Source organism: Lissotriton helveticus, chromosome 9 (assembly GCF_964261635.1).
Source record: "Lissotriton helveticus chromosome 9, aLisHel1.1, whole genome shotgun sequence".
NCBI lineage: Eukaryota > Metazoa > Chordata > Amphibia > Caudata > Salamandridae > Lissotriton > Lissotriton helveticus.
Genome location: NC_136070.1, coordinates 422,553,073 through 422,579,850, shown reverse-complemented (window position 1 = coordinate 422,579,850; position 26,778 = coordinate 422,553,073). Strand labels below are relative to the sequence as shown.

At 38.9% G+C, this 26,778-nt stretch overlaps 1 protein-coding gene across 5 annotated transcripts in view; it reads right to left on the bottom strand.

Annotated features, from left to right (window-relative positions):
- The window catches only part of WDR20 (WD repeat domain 20), a 151,637-nt gene that overhangs the window by 15,369 nt on the left and 109,490 nt on the right, over positions 1–26,778 (bottom strand). Inside the window, exon 4 of one of the 5 annotated variants that reach the window (XM_078660197.1) lies at positions 6,964–7,062. The exons of the other annotated variants lie outside the window; for them this stretch is intronic. Coding sequence (XP_078516323.1) covers positions 7,009–7,062 — 54 coding nt within the window. The 3' untranslated portion in view covers positions 6,964–7,008. The remainder of the gene's footprint in view (positions 1–6,963; positions 7,063–26,778) is intronic. 5 annotated transcript variants of the gene reach the window in all.

Below are 26,778 nucleotides of genomic sequence, written 5' to 3'. Positions count from 1 at the left end.
TTCCCATATTAGAATCTGGTAGGCAAATTAGTAAAGAAAAGAAAAAATACCACCTGTACATACATACATTACCCAGAATCCTTCAAAATGTAAATGGATCCATTAAATTAACTATCAAACATAAGCAAAACTATAAATTGTCTTCTATGTCTTAAATGCATCCCATTTCGCTTTTACCATGGAATAACCTTCGTCATTCCACACACTAAAATCCATGGAGTTATGTGAACTGGGTGCAGGATGTGGTGCATGCTACTTATTTGGCGCTTCACATACAATCTGTATCTTAAATCATCACCACAAACCATTTATACTGCCATCAATCCCATGAACGAGGCATTGACGAAAGTGGCTCTAAAACCAAGGCAATCCAACCTGGGCGGTAGAAATGTGACTAGCGTCATGCATAAAGCAATTCCTTCCAACTATCAGTCAATGCTGCAAGAAAGAAACATCCTCTTCTCAGAGGGCACTGTTCCAAGCTCACATTGATTCCAACCATATCCATTTGGATATATATAGAAACTGATCACTCTGTAAATTATCATACCCCAGGAAAAGGAGAAAAATAGCTACAAGAAAAGAGTAGACTCAAGTTCCTGCGCAGTGATCAACAGATGGGTTTCAGATGCTTAATGGGAACAAGCTCTAGCTAGCCTTATCAAGGAAACCCCCACAATCCTCGACCAAAGCAAATATATATCAGTGGTGTGCAACACAAGGCAATCCTCAAACACATTAGGAACAGGTAGGGGTAAAAAGATTAGCATTAGAATGGGTTTAAACTTCCCAAACAATGAAAGCTCATAGGCATCAAGTAGATATGTGGACAAGCCCAATGGCAGAGTACATATGCGGACCGTTGCATACTCTACAATGCCACGTAAAGAAATTTGGAGGTCATTTTTCTATCCATATGCTTTATATAATCTGCCAGTTATGTGGCAATAAGCTAGCATTAATTTCAATCGACTGCCTGCCTGCCACTGATTGGTAAATCCACATCCAAAGGAAAATGACGTGTTACCTGACAAAGATAAACAAATGACTAGGCTAACACTAGATGACAGAAAATATTCTTTGTGTGAATGGTGCAAAAACCACAAACATGTTTCTGAGAAGGGCAATGAACAAAGGAATTCTGATAGACTTTCCCTAAGCTTTGGAAAATTTTCAAACCCACAACAGGAAAATGTTTTTAGCATAACTGATGCGGATCTCGCATTCCGCCTCAGATTAATGCAAGTTAATGCACAAAACATTTCTATGGCAAAACCGCATGGAGCTGACCAGAGCCTTGGTGATGCCACCATTGAACCACTATTCAGGTTTTCCTGACCAACTCACTAACTGAATGCAACTAGTTAAAACGAGGCAGCCAGAATGTGATAGACCCCAGAATAGTATCATGTAAAATCAGTTTTTAGAAGTCCTCCTGTTAAGCATATTGACACACAAAAGTTGCATCTTCATCCTGGAAATTAAGGTTTGCAAGAAACCCCAAGGATTTCTCGAACCTGAGGAGATGAGACTTGGAGTGTGAAGAAAAAGTTTGTCAAAGCATCAGAGTTGCCAAATTCACATCCACGGTCAAGTGTGTTTTGAAGGCTTCCACTGACAGTTCTGTTTTTTTGACCACTACTGTAGTGAGTCATTTACAAAGATGTGGGGTAGATAAACCCACAACAAGTGTGTTCAGTTCTGCTCTATCACCAATACGGCTTTTGTTGGGGAGGCGAGAAGACTAAACAAAGGTAACAGCTGATCAGTCTGCATCGTCTGTTAAAACTACCTCATGCTGCACCTCTGAATTTAAGTCCATAGTATTCTGGGGAAATTTGAAACTGAGGGGCACTCACAGCTTCTAACCTAAGAAAATACTGGGAAGTGATCTCATGAGCTCCTGCTGACTTCTATATTGAAGTAATCTGGTGATTGAATGACCCAACGTTGTGCTTAGTAAATGCAAAAAACTCTTGCCTTTACTCCATCATCCTCACCAGGGAAATCATCTTCTGAACACAGGGAGTAGAACCCTGCAACTCCTTCAACAGACCCATAATCAACGTTTCCCCCTAGAAGATGCAGGATGGGCCCAGCCATAGCTGCCCTCATGGTAATCTTCACACTCCTGCCTGACCTTGCACTTTAGGGGACAAAAACAAACAAACATTGAATGGGTTGCCCAATGTTCATGACCCTAGAAACGATAGGTACACTTTCTAAGGGAACTAAGAAGATATACATCCTTTTCAATCCCCGTAAACACATACTAAATGGGATTGTGTGCATTGACTGGAGAAGTAAGAAACATCTCGTTATCTCTTGGCAACAGAAAGAAGTGGATAGATTAATGGGGCAATCAAAATACTAAGTTTCAAATTCAAATGAAATGACCATTTAGGAGTGTTTGCTTTATATACGCACCTATGTCTCATAATTTAAGAGCATTTATAAATTGAGCTGAAGACCACTTTAGGAAACAGTAGAGAAAAGATGAGAAGGGTCAACCTTTATGAATCTCTAGTAATGGACCCATGATAATCCAACATTCAGCAACCATCTACAGTCAGCCAGGACCATTTAATTCCTTCTTCCCACCGGAAGCCCAAACAAGGGATTTACAGTCCAGACACTCATATCACAAAGCCAACTAAATTGCCTCTTCAAACTGAAGAAAGCTGATGGAAGCACAAAAGCCATGAACTTGGATTCAGAGACGGAGCAAGGACTGCAGTGGTTCAGTGCAAGGCCTCAGCAAAGAACAAGACCAGCTACCTGTAACATGCAGGTAAGGACCACCAGTGCCTCCTAATTTGAATTTTCCAGTCTGCCACACCAACATTGACAAATTGCTCTATCTTTGTGTTTACTCTGTGAATACTTCTCAGTTTCTCCGTTTATTGTATTTGGCACTTTTGTTTCCTATTATGGCTCTATGAATGTACCATTCTTGCTGTGAAAAATGTCCTAATGTCACTTATGAACATTTTCCGGACATCAAGAGTCCCAATCAAATATGCAAAACTACTGCATTTTTAAAATGTTACAAAAGTCTCCATAATATCACCACTTTACCCAACCCTTTAAAAATACTCATTTTATCCCTAAGCTTTATCTAGAATTCATGTGTTGCAATATTTAAATTCTACGCTGTAATTAAGGCCACCACAAATGCGCACTATATATTAACTTAGACCTCACTATTGATTTATACAATGGTAACATATGTTGCCTATTTTCTGAATAACTCTCATAAACACCCCCGACATTACCCTAGCTCTTAGAACTGCACTGCCAATTTGTTTGGAAAATTTAGGGTCATTAAATAACAATAGGAAAAACTGAGTAGAGTTACTTGTCAAATGCACCTAGCGACCCCTTAAGTTAAACGCATGCTCTTCAAACATGCCCCTTATGAGAAGATTTTATGGTTTGAAAAAAAGTCCAAACGCAAACGTAGTCTAATACCTCTATTGACTTACTTAAATCAATAGAGCATATTTTAAGGAATTAGATAAATTTTGTAGGTGTTTTATTTGGACTAAAAACGTTCTAAGAGTTAAACTCCCAATACTCCAGATGGATACAAGTCAGGATGGATTGGCTTTACCCAATATGTATTCTCATTATGAAGCAGCCCTTTTAGATAGAACAGTGGAGAATTTAGATGCTGTAGGAGCACAGGTTAATTATTTTATTGAAATGATGGTGCAGGAGGAGGGGTCTCGGGTACCATTTTTTTTAAGACTACAAAACTCTCCAAAAAGACCTTCAGGAATACTCTAACCGACTTCAAATATTTTATGTAGTAAAGGGACAACCTACAGGCTATAGGTATCTGCAGTTAAACAAACGCCAGGTGTTTGGTTTGCAAATCCCTAAAAGCCATTCGGGATATTGGTATATGAATGGGTTTAAAGAATTAGGACATTTTTTGGTAGGAAGCGATATTATGTCCTGGCAGAATATCCAAGGAAGTTGCTGTGATTGCTGCAAGTTTTTTTATTTTGGATACCTGCAGTTTGTGCACTTTATAAAAAATAAAATTACCAACGAGCTCCTGCTCTTCACCAATAAGGACTGCTCTTTTTAAGACAAGAATGAGGGGGTAGGAAATTAGTATAGGTTACTAAGGAATCAAACTGAATGTCTCTTGATGAAATTGGTTTTAGAGAAGATTTCCTAGACAACTCAGTGTACTTTTTCAGAAGCAGAATGGCATGCGCTTTCAAAATTAGGGAACTCAGCCTTAAGAGCTGCAAACTCCGAAAGAATGTCTTTTAGGGGGATGGATGGCATATTATACTCAAAGCCCTTTTAGAGATGTATCCGGAGGTGGAAGATTGCTGCTTTTGATGTAAACAGATTGGGAGCGAGATTAGCTCCACATTTTTTTTTTTTACCTGCCTTCGGATAACGTTTTGGGAACAAGTATTTGTTGTTGCCTTAAGCAGGGGGCTAAATATACAGATGGAACCCGACGTAGGTGTGGCACTCTGGGTTAAGCACTCAATGGCAAAGCCAGCATTTGAGTAAAGGAGCAGATGTATTTATAACTATTACGTTTTTAGTTGCTTGCTCCTTGATCCTCCAGAATTGGAGGACTAATAGATCACCAACCTATCAGTCAGTCAAAATCCTTTCTTCGATCAAATACAAAATGATCATTTTGTCTTTATTTCGATTCAATGAATCATAAAAGAACTCAATAAAAATCATTCCTGCACAATTAATAAACAGGATAACAATTCCCATTTTGTATACAACATTTTCCACTTATGTAATCACATTGAGTACATTTGGATATACCCTGCATCTTTTTATAATACATCCTTGAGTAATACAGCCAAAGTAATTCGTTTTTTCACAATTGTGGTTATGATTACAGCAGGATATGCGTCAGGCACTAAAATATTACCATCATGCTACATAATGATGGATTTGGTTATACTAAAAAGACTTCACCAAATTGATTAATTTGGGAAATATAGTCTAAAATCAGATACAGTACGCAGATATAGATTGCATTTGTAACTTAAAAAAATGTAAATCCTTAGCCCTCTCTTCTACCTCGAATAATTTGCGGCAAGTAAGAATCTACTAACACCAAATACAATAAGCCTTGCGCTAGCTGTTTTAAAAATTCTTGGAGCCTCAATATGCTTCCTAGTCTTCAAATTTAGGCAAAGAGGCTTTATCCATTTCCTTCTCGGCTTTGAATAAACAAGGCAAAAAAATAAAATATATGCAATATCCTCACTTGCGTTGAACGAACACAAGGTACATTTGGATACCCTTCCCACAACTTGTGAGTTAGACCATTTAGCTGTGGAAGAGTCGATATGGAGTGTCTCATCCAACTTTCAGATAGAGAGTTTTAGCTAACTGGGGTTCGATTTCATCCAGAAATGGTTCAAATCTCAGGAACAATTTGTGAGACAAAAATTGCATAGTGAGTCTCCCTGAGGTACCATCTAAAGTGACCTTGTGCATAATAAAATCCCAGTAGCTATGCTTTCACTCATTCTTTGAATCTTGCGTCAGTAAGTGCAGATTTGCCCAAAACCTGGACAGGCCCAACTTTAGAAACAAGTTTCGCACATGGGTGAACCAAGGGAACGTTAGAGGAGTATCATGTCCCAATAATTCTCTCGATGCTTGCCTATATGGTTTTAATTCTTCAGTAGTCCATATTCTAACCCATTAAGAGAAGGTGGCCAGATGCTTCAATCTTTTCGTGCCAATATCATAAAATAAGGGAATCAGTGGAGCATCCGCATGATTTTGATTTCCCCTGTTAAAGAATTTACATTTCCTCCACTCCATATTTCTGATCTGTAAAGGGCTGCAGATGGGCTCTGTACTTATAAAACTCCAAAGCTGGAGTAATGGCCTTTGACTCTGTAGAGTACTGTTTCTTGACAATAGGGATAGAATTTTGTAATAAAATTGTCTTGGCCTTATTTATGTGAGGTTTCCAAGACAGTTTTGTATCAAGTGTCACACTGACATAAGTAACATTTGCAACAAACTCCAATGGTACCCTTTCCAAAGCTATCTTGTTTTGTAAAAAATGGTGTGGTCTGATGGCCATGTATTTGGTCTTAGGAGGATTTATTTCTAAGCCCTTTAGTTTGCAGTAATTGCTAAAACTATCAAGGAGGTTTTGTAGTCCCCTAGCTGTCTGAGACACTAATATTGGGTCATCTGCAAACATTAGGGCGCAAATGTGGTTTCCTCCTAACTTAGCACCTTGAGACCCTCAAGGGTGAGTAGCGCGCTTTATAAACCCCTGATTGATTGCCTTTGGGGAATCATGAGTGCATTTTTGCAGCTGGTGTACCAAGTCGTTGACCTACAATACAAACCGGGTTGGTGCCAAGACACATCCCGGTCTAACACTCCTTTCAAACTATCAGGAATGGTATAATAAAATGATCATAACTCAAAAGTTCAAGAAAGCTTATGTTAGAAGGGTTGGGGGCCTTAAAAGATTTGCTGCCTCTTGGCAATTTATGATCTCAAACTTTTTTTTCCTTTTAAAAACACAAGCTTTTTCTAGGACATAATGTATAGAATGGATAGCTGCTAAATTCTGCATCTCTGCACTTTATTCAGTATATATCTAACAAGTGCACTTCTGCACATCCGCACTTTCTAGAGACATTTAGGACTTGTTGAAAATAGGACGATGAAAGGGTTGTATACGACTTTGTAGTTTAGGTACATTTTAGTATATCTTATAATTGATATGTTGGTGTCATTAAGGCATAATGCGTATTGAAGGTTTGATGGAAAAATGTAATACTTTTTGTACTTTGAAAATTTAACTGGCTTATTCTATATATGTATTCTATTTTATAGAAACTTCTGGCTAAGCTTTTCGTTTAAGTTGTAATAATCATGACAAATCTGATGGATCCTATGTATCTGCTTAATAAAAAATAAAAATAGACTTACTGAACTTTAGTCTTCTAGATTTTCCCCAAGTTTGCATGTGCCAAATCATGACTTTGTAATTGCCTGCATTGCATTCAGGTCCCCAGATCTCGGACTACCCTGTAAGCATTTAAAATTATCTCATGTCATCTTTACTTGGTTATTTACTTTCTTTTAGAGGTTAGTGCCAATTACAAATTCACACTTTCCTTTATTGTCTATATGCAAGGTCTCTCAAAGGCATTCAAATGGTTAAACCCCAGGTCGCATAATCATGGCACTCTACTGGTTACCACTTCTTCCCTAGAGTGAATTCAATCTACCAGCCACACACTCTCCATCTGAGCCAGTTTCCAATAGACCCTAAGTCACACAGCAACTTCACACAGCTTACAAGTATACTTTTATGTGGTGAAGTATCAAAGAATTTGCTGAAATTATAATCTAGACAGATGCATCCCCCATGCTTCTTTGGCACTTCATGTATTCCCAGAAACTGAATACTGTCACAGTATGACCTCCACCTAGCAAACAAACAATGTTACGCACAACGCAATCCTTTGGTTTGAAAATATTCAATTGTTCTCATATTTTACCCATTAAACTTATACCCCCACCACAGCTGTCAGTGTTACATTATTATAGTTGCCAGTCAATCCCCATGGTAAGATCACCACTTAAGATCACTAAATTCCATTTTATTACACCATCTGCGATTACTGCATAATCCATCAGTTTTACCAGTTTCAAGTAGATTTTTCCAAACTCTTACTAATTAAGACCCCCCTGCAATTTTCGATCATTAGGTTCTAGAATCATGTTCCAGCTAATAAAATTAGTCATTTTACAGCTCCTCCCAATATACATAGCCTCCTTGACTGAATACTTTATTTTCTTCAGTTTGGCTTCGAAATAACAGCTTTATCTGCCTAACTTTGGTTTTGATGTGCACTAGACTGTTTTCAATATGCCGAGATATTCTTGTAGTTCATGAATCTCACGTTTGTTGTTGCCAGTTCCACCACAGTTTAAGTGCCACTATGTGTTTTGTCCGATCATATTTCAGTTCAGCTATAGTGATAAATAATTCAAGATTCGTCTTGGTTTATATTTGGTGTTGCCAACCAGTGAACTGTAAATGGGTGAATACACTGTGCTAATGGAGGACTGTACCCTTCCCCAAGAAAAAATCCCAGACATACGATTGGCAGAAATACTAGGGAAAGACTGCAATAATAGTTTAGGTTAAAGGACAAATGGGTAATTATAAACGTAACGGGAACTCTCATTGAAAGCATTACTTTGAAATTCAGTGACCGTTCTAACAACCTGTAGAGACTTGAAAACCTGGCTATTCACAAAATAATCCTTTAGCAGTGCCCCCTACATACCCTAGCACTAGGACACATTTCAAGTATCCGTTTGCACTTCACAAGTGATATATTGCATTTACTTGCAGCAATATGCGACTTCTAGCTTAGTAAGAGTTCAGTTAAAATGGTCCCTATGAAATGCCCATTCTTAAAATACCTCACTGAAGAAAATTAAGGGGCCTTTACACAAGACAAAAAAAATATTTTTACTTTTCCATACCCCACTCAAAAACGACAATGTAATTTCATCAGTCATGCACAGAACTAGTTAAAGTCTGTTTGGCAGAAGATAGAGAAAAAAGGTTTCAATTTTCTGTGCTGTAACCCAAAAAATGAGGAGAGATAATGATAAACGGTATTTAATTAGTGCATCTTCCAAATGTACTATGAATAACCCAAAAAAGTAATATAACCCTTCCCTATCTGATGGGATTGCTTTTCTCTTAATCATAAGGGACTTGAAGCACACATTCAGTTGCTTTTCTGTAACATCCTCCACTTCCTTGAAGTCTGCAAAATGGACAAAAGTGGCATTCTTCAACATAGGGGGTTCAATCCCTCTTAAGCAACACAAGCGCTCCACAAGCTCTTTTGCTTATATGTTGGTTGGAGTGACCACGCTAAGAGGAACGTCTCCAATCCAGCGTAAATTATTCATTATTCAGAAAGTTCAATTTCTGTAGTGGTTGGCTACGAACCTGTATTGCTTTACTTCCTAGCAAAAAAAAACATTTTAAAAAACATTCTGGGATGTTAGCACCCTAGAATCATAGGGTCTGATTTAGAGCACCCATCAGAGTGGCAGAGTCAAGTACTCTGTTGCACTGAGAGAATACTCTCCTGCCAAATTTGTCGGCCAGCCCAGAAGACATCTCTTGCACATTGAAAGTTTGATGGACGTATCGGTCATGGCAGTCGTAGAGCATTTTTTTTTTTAAAGAAATCCCAAAATAAAAATCCCTAAGTAGGATTTAGTTTTTGAAAACAAAAAAGCAATGATATTCCACCCGCCCACTCCCCTCCCAATGAGAGTTTTCTCCCATGGCATGGGAGTCATTTTGCAGTTTTCACTGCCCTTTACCATCAGGTTGTATCAGGCGTTGAGAGACAGTGAAGGCGTGCAATGTGTTTGCTCATTCTAAATAAGGCGGCTGGACAAACGGCAAAACCTCTGATGGCCATTACTTTGTAGGGCCAATGAAAGTTTATGTTAGCACTGGAATGAGGTAAATGAGGCAGATGGGACTTCAGTTTCGCAGAGGGGGTACTCTGTCGGCTGTGCGACTGGAGTACCCTGTAAACTAAATTTTAAATCGTGCCACTGGACTCTGATAAATTTGTTGATTGGTTTCTGCTTACTCTGAGTGCTTATGGGGTCAGGGACATTTGCCAGGAGCAACTCACACAAGTAATCATCCCTGTGACACTATCCATTCCAGAGGAAACCAATTCAACATGAGATCTGGGGGGAAATGGAGAGGTCTGGCTGCTCTTCGTGTATTACATTTTTTTTTTTTTTAAACAAGGACAGCAAAGGTTGATTCACCTGTGGGTAGATACACAAGAACAAATTCCCCCTCCTGGGAGAAAAACTTCATCCGAATAGGCCCTATTCTAGAACGTATTAAAATGTGTTGATTACTTGTTACAACTGCTAGTTGAAGGTATGCCAACCAACCTAAAAGTTACAATGGATATTCTTAAGCTCTTAGAAATCACGACTTAACACTGAAAACAAACCAAATCATGAACAGTTTGGATGTGGAATCATAACCAACATCCTACAAACAACTACCTTGAGGGTGATAGTAAATCTCTTAAGATTCACAGAATGGCCCTAACACGCTCCCAGAAATGTTGCAAGGGGCTGCTTGAACTTGGATCTTATGAAGTACTTCTCAACGTGCTAGAACTCCTTCTTGTATCTACAGATACAGCGCACCAGTACTTGGTGCACCTGTGCACCTAGTCTGGAAAATCTTTACATCAATCACGTAGAGCGAACAATCATTCTACATGAAAACAATCCCTTCAACACTTGCGATGAAAGTACAAAGATGATATTCTACTCATCTGGTCAGGAATAGAAGCAGCTAACCAGTACCCTGTCCGCATTTTACCACGACTAAGGCTAGGAAACAACTTTCATTCTTTGACCTACTATTATTGGTTAAAAAAGGCAAAATAGAGATTACAGTGTTCTTGAAATCAACGGATTAGAATTCATTGCCACTAGTCTCAAGCTCTAAAAGAAAATTACCTCTTGGGCATTTTGAGGATAAGCAAAAATCAATTCCAGTGTACCCACTTATAACCAACAAACCATGCAACAAGTTATCAACATGGAGACAACCAGTAAAAACTGCATGCATGCATGAATAAGCTCACACTTTGAACCTGAAATCAAGATACAACTTTCCACTGCAACAGTAATCCCTGGAGAGAAGCTGGATGACAGTTTGTTGACGTCTTTAAGCTAGCATCTACATAATCCATAACCTGGTCAGTTTATAGTTGCACATATGGGCTAAGAAGAGCAAGCTATTTTGTTACCGTTGCCTTGGATCATATTAGTTTGAGGTTTTTGCTTCTTTTCAAGTTACAAGTTTATCTAACTTTGCTGAAAAGAACAGAACATCCATGTTGTAAACAGTTAGTAAGCAGTAAAGGAGTCAATCTTTTTAACCTTCATCACCATTGCCAGCTTGAGAGCAATTCTTGGCTGAGGAGTTTGCTCTACACATTTTTTATGCCCTTATCTTAGGCTGTGACAATGTTAGCAAATATGGGTTTGTCTGGTTCAGTCTCCTCACACACGTCAATTTTGGCACGTACGTTGAGTGCTTTACTGCCATAGGAGATCCTCAACCAAGGCAAAAGGCGTGAGGATACAGTTTTTAAAATCGAAAACTATCCAAAATAAGGACATCTTCTTGCCTCTGGTTACACCTTGATCCATACTGCACCCTACCTTTCTCAGATACCTCCACTGTGTTAAGATATCCTTACAATAATTGGGAAGTTGCAGAAAGCAATTGATGGGCGAGGCATAAAAATATACCAAAAACAGACATACTGTATGGATGAAGTGGCCTCAAGAATTGCATCTTAGAGATGGCAATGCAGTACTACAGGTTACAAAAATTGAATAAGTAATCAGCTTATCAGGCAACACACAAAACTGAAATTAATGTGTTAACTTCCCAATTTCACCACCAAGTCAATCCTTTCCTACAACAAACAAAAAAAAGTTATGCTAAATTGCACAGCCACATTCTCACGTCAGTCACTTCTTTCTCTGGGGCTACTGACAACATCATGTAGCTCTCAAGTGGTCATTACTATTCTCATGTGTTATACCTTTGTACTTTATACAAGAAAACTGCTTTAGTCTCCTGCATCTAGTATTATACCTTTGTACTTTGTACAAGTGAACTGTACCTGGTTGATGTTGGAAATAAGTTACTCGTAGTTATTTGTGCATTCTCTCTGAATGAACTCTAAATACCTTGGCCTGTGATCAGGATTGCGGAAGACGAAAAATAAAAAATTGTACATTGGAGCATATTGAAAGGCAAGTTATTTTTCTCTTTTAAAGATAGCCAAATGGTAAGAGGAACATATATAGTAATGTTTCTGGTCAGTGGACAAAATAACATTCTCCTCTGATCAAAGTTTGCGTTACCTAGGTGCAAACTTTTTCCATTTTGTATTTTTGAACGTTTCCAACAGGTCTACCTACAGTTTTCCCCACAGACTGAAGTTTTGATCAATAAGATCCATGGCAATCAAAAAGATCCGTGGAAGTCTGACATAATTATGCTGCAAGCAACTGCTGCACGATTTGTACTGTCAGAAGGTGCATCATCTTACAATTGATGTTTCCGGTGATCAACATGTGCCATGTGCCTTTCAGGATCCTTTGAGAGAAACTTCGATCTTGTACCTCCATGTTTGTTTGCAGAATGCATAAACGTTGCGCTGTATGTATGGATGACCACTTCACTGCTCTTCATGGATTACTGCAAAGAGTTCGGACAAGATGATGCCATATGAAGAATCCTAATGAGACACTCATTTTTCAGATGATTGTCTAAACATCTCCTGCACCTTTTTTCAAGGTAGGGAAATAACTTATTTTTATAACTGAAGTTTGTTTTCAAAGTAGACAAAACAAAAGATAGTATAAAACATACAACCAATATAGCACATAGTTGCATCAAACTTGCACAAATTACATCAGTAAATGGTATTCCAATGGCCCAACTGTAACATAGTATCTCCAACCGCCCATCCAGCAGAACTCGCTAATTTATCAACCGTAGGAGGCACGTAATTAGCCCAGTCCATAGAATCTAAGCTACAGGGTCCAAATTTTCTAGTGCTTAGGTCAGTTAGTTGTGCACGTCTATATCTCTCTTGGTCACGGAGGTCAGGGGAGTTTTCTGACTTAGCCAATAATGGGCAATGTCCTTTTTTGCAGTTAAGCAGCCCAACACAGTTAGCATCCACTTGTGTTGACTATGTGCCTCCTCATTTGCGATTCCCAGGAGTCCTATCAGAGACGCAAGTGTAAATGGACCTAGGAGGACCAGAGTACCACCATCCAAATGGTGGCACAGCATTTCTTAGTGTGCAGGCCCACGCTACATGAAGAAAGTTGCAAGGGTCTACATTACATCTCTGACATTGTGCATTTGAGGACTTCCCAATTTCATGAAAACGTGCTGCCATAAAGTATCATCTATGGATAAACTTTAACTGCATGAGCTTTAGGAGTGCTGAAATAGGCAAGCGATCAGGGTACCATTTTCAGCTCAACCCAGTTATGGTCTTTAAGTGTTCCAATGTCCCCTTCTCATTGTGCTAGGAGTGGCTCTAAACAATTCAATATTAATAAGCAGAGTATGGTAAATCAAAGACATACCTTACTTCCCAAGGGGCTCCATGGGGACCTTTGCCACCAGGTGGCTGCATTCGAGAAGTATATCTAGGTTCAGGCTGTAAACGCATAACGTGCGTCTCAACTGAAGGAATCTAAAAAATGGACTTCTGTTAAGACAATTTGTGAGCCAGCTTATCAAATGATTTAAGGTGTGCGACATACCAGATGCCTCCTAATTTTGGATATGCCAGTGAGATCTCAGAATTAAATTCTCACTAGTACTGCTACCACAGGCAACAAACCGGATGCCATGGGAGGACCTGGCAGTTCGCGTTGGACTGTTCCTATTGGTTGGGTCCAAACTGAGGTGACAGTGTGTAAAATAACAAGGACTGGTACGTAGCCTTAATAATTACCAATGCCTAAGATTAATACAAGCATTTCATCTATCACATTTTTGTATTCTTTATGTGTTGCTCAAGTGTGACGGGTATGCCCAGATGTGGGTCCAGTGCACACAGTCCATGGAACCAAGATATACGTGGTTGATGAGCCCTTACAAGGGCACAACTGGCCCTGGGCTGCTTGTGTTCTGGTTCTGAGGACCTGGCCTTGTAGTTTGAGCTTGACTGTTTCCCCTGGAGCAGGATCAATACTGATGCATATGGTTGGGCTAATTACCAGTGGCTGAGATTCATTCAAGCATTCCATCCATCACTTTTTGTATAATTTAGTATTAGTATGCAGAATTTCGTCAGTGAGCCTATTGTGCCATGCGATCCATTACAGCACGGCTCTCCAGGCCTCAAGATCTGGTAGGTTATGGCAACAATTCAGAGATCCTAGTTCATATCAAAGATTGAATGTCAGGATAACCTAAACTGAATCTAGTTGTAATTGTACAGAGGGTCACTTCAATCGCCAAATAGCCTATCATTAACCAGAGGCAAAAGGTAGATTGAGTTCCCGGCAGATTACTAGGTCAGCGATGATATGGATATCCAAGTATTTAAATGGGCCATGCTCTATTTTGATCTGTGGGAGATTAAGGGTTGCTACAGTTTCCCCCTGCAGAGGTACCAGTATAGTTTTATCCTAATTGACTCAGACCAGAAGCCATTCTGTAGATTGTTGCCAGATTCTTCCCAGTACACCATGGATATCTAATGTACAGTAGCATATCATCTGCATACACGGAAACATTAACTTCTATGCTTCCAACCCTGAAACCCTTCTACCAGACCACAATTCCTGACCCACACAAAAAAAGAGCTCCATAAGAGGAGTAAAATATGGCATTGATGGTGGGTGCCCCTTTCAATGGGGACTCGATTAGACAGTTGTCCATTGACTGTGTGTGTAGATCTGTGTGTAGAGGAGACATAACCATACAATGAACCTAAGGTCATGGTTCATTTTATGCAGGAACAGCCAGGTGAACACCCAGTCAACGGAGTCAAATGCTTTCTTAGTGTTAACGTCTATTAGGGCGCAAGGCCCTTCAAAGGCCTTAAACCTAGCTAGGACAATCTGTACCCTCCTATACTGTGCCACAAGCCCTTTCAGGCATAAAGCCATTATGGTGCCTATGGATCACCCAGGCGAGTTGTGCCACTATTATGTTTGCCGGCAGTTTGGCCTCAACATTTAAGAGATGGGCCATATGAGGTTCATAATTCGAGGGGATATCTAGGATAACCGAGATAGTTGCACTTCAAAGGTTTTATGGAAGCTCTCCCAACTGTAGAGCCTCCATATACATATCCAGAAGGGGCTGCATAAGGAGGGAGGCTTACTCAAACAAAAATAAAATACACTGAGCCAGTTGGGGCTAGGCCTCTTCCCTATTTGGCAGCGCATCAAATTCATCTTGATCAGTAGTCAACAGACATAGGGGTAAAACATGTGTGAGAAGGGGACCATCTATTTTCTGTCATGGGAGTGAGTGTTTGACATATAGTAGCCAATTAAACACTCCAAAAGCATCTGTAATAGCGAGAGTATTTGTCGCATAGCCACAATTCGTTTTATTATTTCCGCAGTGTTTGCCGTCCAGCCACGGTTTGCAAACCAGTAAAACATCTTCAAGCACTTACCACACGTGTTACATGCCCACCCCTCTGATGACAGTCGTAGTCAGAAAGCAGTTTCATGTTTAAATGTTTTGAGTTTGTACACGGTCACTTCAAAAGTCATACTTTTTGTAAGTCCCCATTCAGAGTTCCTTCCGTTCTAAGCCCATCATGCACACTAAGGCTATTCTATCTTCCTCTCTCACATACTGCTTGTTCTCAAAAAGAATTTAGCTCTCTTACGCTTTCTTCAGAATGCAGAGTTAGGGAACTGATCCAGTATTAAATTCAAAGTGGGACTTGGTTTCCTCTCTGACAAAATCTGAGAAGTTACCATCTAGTAACCATCCAATGTTCAAACAGCAGAACCTTTCTACCCGATAAGGAACATGGCACATAAATCCAGAAGGGAGTGAACAAAAATGCATTGGGCAGGGTTTGTATATGCTGTACCCAGTGCAGGTCAGCAGCTGGAAGATAGAAGTCAAAGCTTGAAAGGGATTGATTGCTGGCCGGGTGGAAGGGGTAGGTTTTATCTGAGTGATACCACTTCAGACATCAGAGTTCCACTGCCAGAGACCATTTACTCAATAGTGTACCTCTATAAGTCTGTATAGGTTAAGCGGAATACATCAACATGCTTGCAACTAGTTGCACTTAAGCCCCAGCTAATTATTGTAGTACCAGCAGGAGTGCCAAGAAGGGGTATACTAATATTTGGGGTGGTATTGCTTGAATCCTCTATGTAGAATGGGCAGAGGTAGTGATCCGAGCCTGAAAACATAGTACAGCTCAACAATGTTTATTTTATTCCAGGTACTTCACAATACTCCCCAACCCTTCACGGGGTAGGTAACAAGGCTGAAATGGGGAGTGGGTTGCCATTGTTTGGATGTTGAAAGTTTCCCTACTGAGGATGATGGAATCAGGCCTCTTCTTCCACTTAAAGCGGTCTTGTGATGATACAAAGGCATTTGATTGTGTTTGTACTGGGGTAAATGGTCAATAAATGGTTGAAAAATGAGCTAATAATGGAAACTGTGCAAGTCTCAACCACAACGATGTTATGAAGGATATCCTGAGAAAATATCCATAAGCAGCAAAACCTTGCATGCTGGCAGAGACATCTGCCTTCAGACAAACATTTTCTAATTGCTTCCCAGTCACATCCATGTGGCTAGTCTTTGGAGAATAAGAACGCTTTACCCCAGAGTGAATGATCATATGGTCAGTTTTAGTTCGGTCACTCTAGCCACACACTGTTCGGTCACTCTAGCCACACACTGTTCTCGTCACTTATTAAACAGAGACTTAAGTGTCACATCGTCCAACCCAAAAAATCTATTTTTCAGCTCTCAAGAGAAACCAATGATGTGGATGATAGTACAGACTCCAGACTACATATACTTGTAGGAAAGAGGATTAACTTTAGTAACATGTTTCCTTGCTCTGGTGGGCTGTTATTGTAGGTTAGTCTGGATCTAAAGGCTGTTGGTGGAAAAATATTTATTCCCAAAGACGGATTAACAAGCCAGAGCCTTTGAAGAACTAAGGTTTTTTTGGTTTTTTCAAAGATGCTTGAGGATCTGATGTGGGCACCTCCAAACGATTATTCAATATCATAGGCTCCTCTCACTGGAATATATGTGTGAAACTTTCCTACCCATATGGAGTAGTTTGTTTCCCCAGACAATTTCGAAGTAATGTCCTATCTCATGCCTATGGTATTCTTGTAGAAAATGATGGTTTGTTGTATGGCAGAAATGCATCTTAGGACCAGGTCAGGCTGCTATGTAGGTGTTCCTAAGGTGGAATAATTGTGTACCTCTTTTTCAAAGTTATCCAAGAAGACATTCCCTTTCTCTTTGGAGATTTTGTATGGATTGAGCATTGACATTCCCTTCTTCTGCTAGTATCCTCTTAGAAAGATGTGGCTCTTCTCCACACAACATCCTGGTGAACAGGAAGAACAACTTAAAACTAATTCTATTTGACATTGTGCGCTGCCCCCCACCAAAGAAAATATGTCAATTGGTCTTTAAGGTTAATTGTCTTATGTTCTATGAAAGTCCTTCTGACCATATTTTACCAGAGAGACAATTCCTGACCAGTGTAATTACCAGGAAACAGAAGTTTCCAGAACACAAGTCTATCCTTGATTTTTTGTCAAACAGGCGGCAGTCAAACAATAAAGGCATTGTGGCTGTATGGAAAAGTTTAAAAATCTAAAGAAGAGTTTGCAAGAGATAAAAGGATTGCAAGAGGTGTAAAATGGTGTCGAAAAAGTCACTATAGGACCTGTGCCAACTGTGAGGGATCCTGCTTCTAGAGTGGAATAATAAAACATGGAAGTTAACACCAAAGCAGTGCCCTATGTGACATCAGGGTCAACTGTAATGAACATTTAAGAGGTAATTGCCCTCCACACATATCGAGCGAAAAGCAATCTCTGCTATGGAGTATTAAGTTGGGTTTCGGTCCATTAGATCATAACATTCCATGTTATACAATGTACTAATGATGTTTTGAGCACATCTGACTAATCAATGTAAAACCTTTGTCATGTCATCATCTGTACAAGTAGCAGTACATAATAATGAAGGCTCCCTGTTTTCACTGATTTTTTACAGATAAATACAGACAGAACACCATTCTTTTTTCCTGTCTGTATTTCTTTTTAAATGTGGATAAAAACGGAAATTGGTTTGTTTTTGAGTGGGTCTAAGTGCTGTGATTCGTAACTGCCAGGCCAATTGCTCTGCGGATTAACAGGCAAGGAGATTAAAAAAATTAAGTAATTTTAGTAAGGGGACCTTAACAGCAGTGTATTTGCACAACGTTGACACTAAAATGTGCATGTTTTCTTATAAGTGCATATTTTATCAAATGAATGTGCATATATCATTTAAACCCGTCAGGCGTTCAGACAGAAGTGTACATTAACTGGTTAAACTAATGTAGAAATATACATATTTCAGCTTAATTTTTTCACAAGACCTAAAATAAATATGGATAAATGCAGGTAAAAATCGAAAATAAAAAAAAACATGGATAAATACAGACGGAAATTACAAAAATATAAATACCATAAAACCGGGAGCCCTAATAATAATTCATTTCAAACGTCAAGGTGGAAATTCATAAAACATTTTGGAAAGCTGTTAATCTGTCATGGAAGGAAAGAGAAAAAGCTCATCTAAAAACTAAACGAGTTAAGGTCGACGATTGATAAAAAGTTGAAGAGGTGGGAGGAGTACAGAGTTAATTGAACCAGTGGTGGAGTCCTTGAAAAACACAGAACCTGCTGCTCTTTCAATAAATAGGCATTACCCATTCTCACACAAACAAATTACATAAATCGTGTTTATGAGTTTTTAACATCGAAAAATCGTTTAATTTGTATTCATTATAGTATTTCTTTTAAGTGCTTTTCTCTCAATCAACAGAATAGGAGCAAAATCCCTTGAACAAACGCCTCCAATCAAACAGTCAAACCCTAGAAACATTCATTATTCTTCTACAGGATGAGTGAGGTCACTGTAAATGCAATAAAACTTTGATAAAACCAAGGTCGACTCAATCATTTTGTATGCACATAAATACATCCTAACCTGCATTTACATCAAAGTGCAATTCACTCATTTTGACAAAAGATAGTTAATTGACTTTTGTAACTACTTACCTGTGTTACATGTTTTAGCCAGACTAATTTAGTTTTCATATTTTGGTACTGCATATTTCAGGTCTCAGAAACATTTGAAATTTTGCATTTTAAATCTAAAGTATCAAAATGTGTCGTAGTTCAATCCAAAGCTGAATGAATAATAGACGGAGAAAACTATTTGGAGAGTGTGGGCAACACTTGGTAGGAAAGATAGATTTGGTTCCACAGTTTTTAAGTCGTACAGCAGGTTCCCATTTTCGATTGTTTTTACATTTTAGTCTAATGATTTGTAAGTCATAAACGTTATTTTACCATAGCAAAGTATCAATTAACAAGAGTAAAGTGAATAAAGGATGACTGTACTGTACTCCGGAAAGTCGGCATGTAAATTAGGAGGCAAGAACAAACCCAAAATAGTAGTTATTAAAAAAAAAAAATTAAAAGCATGAAGGTTTAATGAAGGCTCATTTTAAAATATTAATACTGGAGAAAAACTACTTATCTGTAACGGTAATACTCTTCATTTCCCAATCTCTCTACAGATTACCAGCACCTGAAGTCTTTCAGTAGCAAGAACTGCAGGGAGTTTTTACATGTCCATGCAGTCTAAAAAAAAAGTTGAGTAATGTATGCTCGATCAGCCACAACGTTGTGAACCAGAAAAACAAAGAAATAATGGCACACATGTTCTCAATTCAATTCCTTCAATTTAAAAAAAACGAAACAAGCTACACTATAGGAGAAAAACAAACCATGCACAAGGTGCCCGTTTATTCTGTCAAAGTTGAGGCTGGAACACTAACGGAAAACACAATCGGCCTAAACCAAAAAGGGGACGTCAGGAATTCAACTAACTGAAAAGACAACAGATGTTCTCCCTCGGATGAAGCGAGTTTACAGTTCCAAAAGTAATGCTCAACTACACGCTTTTCTACACCAAAAAGAATACTGCCTAGCTAAAGACCTAATAAATGCGATCAGTATAATAGACTAAAGCTACATAGGATTTGTATGAAAACGTTAATAGGCCGAAGATGGAAATCTATGTCTCTGAGTAAATAAAAGTACATTTTCAGGACAAAGCCAAATCTGGCATGACAAACCTTTTATAGGAGGCGGGAAGGTTAGATTTTTTACAAGGATTAATTATATTTTTACTGAAATAAAAAGCCAAGTCTACTGACAGAATCTATTAAGAGACTAAGATTAAAACAGTTAAGTCATTTTCTAAATAGGGAGTTACTGTTATATATATATATGCATTTACATACATACATAATACAAGCAGGTCATGCTGAACCTGGAATTAATTGATCCCTTGCCGTAACTGCAGTTAATATAAAGAGAGAAGACCGTCGCCACACAAGTAAAGAGATAAGATCTTTAGCCATGCATTTGAGAGGTGGTTTGCGAGCAGCCAGATCCTTATTAACCACATCGATGCTCGATGAGTTCCAGCCCTGTGCTGGAATATGCAAAAACCCATTATTCATGACGAGCTGGGCTCGTCATGAGCGTGCTGGGAGGCTACTGCATGACGAGCCCAGCTCGTCATGAGTGTGGAAGGGGTTAAGACCCTTACAATTGCACTTGACCGGAGATTGTCAAATAATCTTCTCTGCACAAACTGTCCACCTAATAAACAGTCATGAGGAAATAGCAACCATTCATGTACAAAGAGCATAGGCAAATATCTTCCTGAATAGTACCTTTAACTAGAGTCATTATCTTATAGTAATTATCAGGGCCGACTTTAGCAGTGGTGGCGCCTGGTGCGACAATCTTTTTTGGAGCACCGCTCTCCAGGACTTCCTTCTCGAAGGATTCCCTCACTATGCCCCTCTAACACAGCACCTTGTCTCTCAATATCCCCTCTCTCGGTTGCATTTCATTTGTTTGATAACACTGTTCATACCAGTGTAGGGTGTTCGAGCACTTTACATCAAACATAATGAATCATACTTGTTTAAATCAGCCTATTGGAAATGTTACATAATAAAAGGAGTATTACAAGGTTTAAGACTCACAGGTCATCCTCACTAGTAGGCACTATATCATAAGAGTTATTGGTCAGGAGAAACACAAATTCAGGATTAAAAACGTACCACAGTGGTTGGGGCTGGCTTTACTATAGAACGATTTTCTACCTAAACTAATCCTTTTTAGCAACATTAGGCGAATGAAACAACGTTCTAACCTATACCATGCAGTTTGCACCAGAGTTCATGGGTAACTGTGCTATAATAGTATTAGAACTTCTGAACTGCAAATAAAAGGACCTGTGTCAAAAGCAGTGACCAAATAAGCTATCCACAAAATCAGATTTGTACATGCTCTTTGCAGCAGGCATATTAAAACTGTGAAACTTTAGGAGTCCAACTTCCACTAGGGAGCTCCCATATCTTTCCAGCATGAAAATGAATTACCAGTTATCTTAACAGAGCTGATCTTGTATTGCTGCCTAAAAACTGCTAGACACACAAGGGAGATTATTTTAAACCCATAAATTCTTTCTAAACACATCGGCAGGTGCAGCTGCACTGGCCGCACTGCCCTAAAGCTGGTCGTGGCAAATGTATTATTAAAGTTAAGAACTACTAAACAGCAACAAGTCCTTCAATTCCACCGATAAACATTTTAACAAACACAACCTTTATCCATATTCTATATGCAGCAACACCTTCAGTAACCACACAGGTACTATCATTTAAATCCGAGGAAATTGTGAATGCACCAGACATTTCGTGTATAATAAAAGTAAAGTAGCAGCATGGACACCCCTCCTATAAGGGCTTTATAGTCCACAATCCTGGGCTATCGGTGTCCACAGACAGTAGAAGAGGTATGCCATCTTTCTGCAAAGACTTGATCAAAAGCAAGGGGCAATGCTAGCTTCAAAGATAAGTCAGTCATTCCTGTGCTGCAGAGAGGGATTTATTCAGACAGTTTTATTACGGCAAAAGCGGCTCGTGAGGGTGATAGCTTTTCACGAACACAAAATAAAGTTACAACTGATGTTTAAGTCAATGTCCACAAAAAACCTCGGAAAGAGAAGCAAGAAGGCACTGTGGAAGATTAAGAAGGAAATTACAGAACATTAATCCAGTTAAAAACAGAAGGGAACTGCATTTGGGTAAATCCACCTGAACTATCTGGGGTGCAGATACTTGGAGAGGAACGCAAGCCTGTGCACTGAACTGCTTAAGAACAGAACTAAACTTGCTAGAAGAGTAGTAATGATGCAGGGGGTAGGTTAGACGATTAAGTGGAAGAAATGAGGGCATGAAAGGTATGAAGGAGAGGACTAGCTAAAACAATTCATTGAAGTACCGAGACAGCGAGGAAGGTGGTACTGTAGCAATGAATTACCTAGGAGCCAAAAGAAACCCTCTGAAAGAGGATATATTTCAGCTTATTCTTGAAGGCAGCCACAGAGGTGGTAAATTCAAAGTCCTTAGGGAGAGAATTTCGGTTGGTATTTCCTTTTGAAAACGGGTCATACTAGAAGCAGTGATCTGTGCCGCATAAGCATCTGCACATGCCAGATATTCTGCCCTCGCTGCCAGCTATCGAAGGCTAGGGGTGTGAGACCAGTGTGGGAGATACAGGAAATCTTGAATAAGGCTCTGGCATTTATGGGTAGATATAGAAGAGTAAATAACAGGAATGATATGATCAGACCTCTTGGTTCAACAGATTCAGCAGGATGTAGCACAGTCTTCGACTAGTCATGGAGTGAATGGCTACAGTCGATCCTTGACATCACAAGGGATTGAACAAGTCTTTATGTCACGCTCTAGGATAAACTGAAGAATTCTCCACAACAGGCACAATGGAAAATAAGCACTGTTAGGGATAAGTAGCCCAGCAACTTGTCATCTATAACATTTGAGTAGATGCACCTTCATTGCAGGGAAGGGTCTATAAGACAACTGATAAGATTTAAAATAAGTGACTAGAACAAAGAATAAAAGGAAACACAAAAGGGGTGAGCCATTATTCTACTGTATCTTGTACATTTGAAGCAATGAAACCGTATGGCTTTCAATGGATACATTCCAAATTTCATCACATTTCAATGATTTTGAGTTGCCTGGAAGGAGATGCACAATGCTCTATAGCACTTACATACAAACATTCTCTGCATAGAAGGGCAGCCATTACGTAGATCAGATTCATGTTTAAGATCCATCTAAAGTAAAGTACCTTGTGGCTCTGCTTTCTTATTAGCAAAGGTAAAAACGTTCCTTTACTTTTGCCAAAGATTACCTTTGAGGTCACGTAATTTAAATGCATGATCTTGAACCTGGTAAAGAGAAGTAGATGACATTTTTTAAACCTTTGTTGCTATGACAAAATTAGAAAGCTAGATATTCAGTCATTGATTACATTGATTAGCTATTTACCTTTTAATAAAAAACAATTGGGTGCAGTTTCATGACCAGCAGTTCACAGAAACATGGGCTTGGACTCCAGGCTTTACAAAAACAAGTGAGTGGCAGAATTTAACTAGTTAACCAGGTTGATATTTTAAGATTGGTGTAAGGATCCACTAAATCCTAGCCCAAAAAGTAAAAGTAAATTAAAGTAAAAATGATCGTACAAATTGGAATAGGATTCTATTACTTTGAACCAAGTCAGGGAAAAGGTTCCTTGTCTGGACGCAATCAGTGCAACTACAGAAGACAATATTACACTACTGGAGTTGATACAAAGTGAGTAGATTAGGGTCTTCAACTTGATGACGACAGTAGCGAAACAATGATGCCTTCTTTAGCACCGAACACTTTGTAAAAGAAACTACAAAATATATTGCAGGTTTCAATAAGCTGACAAAATATCAGTTTTAGGTCCTCTCTAGTAAGCAAACAATCGAACAGAAGGGCATGAAAAAAAACAGCTAACTATGGGGGTCGAGGGGTTGGAGACCTACCCAAGAGATGCTTACAAAGTCATACGAGTCAAAATAGTTCAAAGATCTGTTGAGCTCAATAACAGTTCACGGTCCCACCACACAGCTTTCAAAATAAATATATAAATAAATAAAAATAAACCAGCCTTGGAGATTGCACAGCTATAAAATTAAATGTTTTACACATTAGCTTTGCCGCTATAGAAAGGAACTGGTGAGTAGCTGATAAAGCAGGAATATTTGATAAATGTGCAGACACTGGTATTCTGGTTCCTGGACACAACTGCAGAATTCAGAGGATGGTAATCTGTGAGCTGAACAGCACGTATTAAGGCTTCAAAATATTGTTTCCCGACATTATTTCAGTTTGAAAACTACAATAAAATTAAACCTCAGGGCTCCATTCTAAAAACATTCAATACAAACACCTTCAAGTTTTGTTTTCCAGAACTGGATTTCATGAATTGCTAATGCAGCGAGGAAGTCCTAGTTTACTTGCCAGTAGCCTCTGGGTTTGGCTGGTACTTGATTGGCATATTTGCAGGAGGTTCATTAGAAAGGTAATATTCCAATTGAAAATGAAATGTTTAGCTGGAAGTGGATACAAGTAAAACATTTTTAAAACAAAAGTTTGTAAGGCTAAATTAATCTCCACTACAAAAATTCTATTATTTTCTAGACCAATATGTGCTTTTATTCTTTCTGTAATGTGATCTCTGCTACTTTTAGTAGTTATTTGCAAAGCACTCTACGCGCTAGTTTTCCTAAACTTTAATTTACTCAAAATTTTCAAGGAAATTACACAACAGTCCAAAGCAAGAGAATTCAGCGAAAAATATGAAAAGTAAAACTGTTATTTTAGAAGTTAAGTTTTAATCTCTAACATTTTTCAGAAAGGTTTTGATGTAAGAACTTACTGGGCAGCTTATTTTTCTTACCCACTGCACTCGCCTGTGGCACGCTGCGTTAAAAGTAGTGTTCCAATACGGATTTGTGTTTTGCATTTGGGCAGGAGGTTAGGATGGGTACACCTCATTCCCCAAGTATCACATGGTAAGGTTTCAACAGATCAAAATGAGCATGCAGCTTCTTGGTGCCAAGCATGGCACAGCACTTTTATGCACAAAGGCGGCCTTGGAACACCTGAAACCCTGTCAGGCAGGAAACCTACAATGGCAGTGAGGAGCTAGCACAAATAAAATATATTAACTGCTTTATTAGGTGGACTTGCATTACTCTTGCAATAGTTCTAAACGTGAATTTTTACCATAACTTATAGTGAAGGTTCTCAACATTAGCGAAAGCCTATCAAATTGTAGGTTCTTCTGAGTAAGTTCCATCATTTGTGGAAATGCAGTGAGCTTCAAAAGCATGTTTTTGCCAAATGCTCCAGGCATAGCCATACCATCTTCTTACTAGTGCAATGATGGTATAATAAAAAAAGCATGAGGGAAATTATTTTGCCAGCATTAAGTAGTTTATGCAGTGGCATATTTGTCAGAATTGCTTGCTTCATAATTACTAAACACATCAATAAAAATGTAAACAGTTTAAGGAAAAACAATTCATGGTTATATTAAAACAGGTGAAGGATTCCTTCATCCAGGTTTGTATTTTCAGCGATTTGCCTAGAGAAACTGTACGTGCAGTTTTTGAAGGTGTTTTATGCAGAATGCTTAAAGTAGATTTAAGGACATTATTTACATCGTTTATAAAAATATGTTTTAATGCAACTACAAAACTATCAGTAACTTCAAAAGGTTCGTTACCAACAGATTAATGGGTAGTAAAAAAAGAAAAAGAAAAAAAGCTTGGCACAGGGGTAAAGTGCCCCCACCTCAAGATTCTTGGGGTTAAGCTCAGTTCAGCTCGGGCTGAAAGGATTTTGTCATCCAACAGCTGTTCAGTGGCTTTGCCCATTAAATTGTTTGTCTCAAATCGATTGCTAATCATCAACATTGCCATCTCAGTTGGCACTCAGTGCGACTTTAAGGCAAAGCCAAGAGACTAGGTACTAAATTTGCCTTATTCTATTTTCAACTAAAGGTGGGGAGGCTCAGCGATAGGCACATATAGAAGAGTTTGGAAATCTGCAGAACCACTGCACGGCGTACACAGACTGCGCAGAGACAGAGGACCTATTTTCTGCACTCAACAGTACCGTTGGCAAAGTAGCAATCCTATTGTTGGTTTTAATATCAAATCTCGCTTCCAAAGAGTCAAACTAATTATAACTGACCAGTAAAAATAATGCATTTCTTCAACAAAACACCTGTGCCCTGGTCACACGTTTGTAATGTATCGCCAGGTCGAATTTCTGGAGATTTGACTTCTAATATTTAACGCGAACAAGTGGGAAATGTTAAGTATGAATGTTGAAAAACTAAAGGCTTGAGATAAGTCACACCTTCCTTTCAAGAATGTAATAGGGTAGTAATCTGTTCACAAGTAAAGTAAATTAAAGGCTTCTAAATATGTGAATTCTCAGCATTATTACCCATGCAAAAGGGTACTCCAAGAATTTAGAAAAACGGTACGGGAAATAAAATGATGGAGTTCCGGCTGACCCCAGTCTGCTCCTGTTCTGCTCCAGTGTTAGAAGAAAGCACGGTTTATATATCATCGATCTAATACATATAAGAGAGTGCCCATCCTGACACTTCTTCTCTGGATTTCCTCTATTTTGTGGGCTGTCGGTAACTGCAATAATTCAGATAGGCCACATTTTTTAAATGCATGCTCCTGAAAACAGTAAATTCGCTTAACACGCCCAGAAGAACATAACGCAAGCATGAGGGAGCAAAGAGTACTGCAAAGTTGCTCATATTCTGGGAAGCTCATTTTAGTGAGTGCAATTAATGTTTCTCGTTATGTCCAGAAAGTATTTATGCACCTCGAAAAACCCTAAACACAGATTTCAACGATTTCAT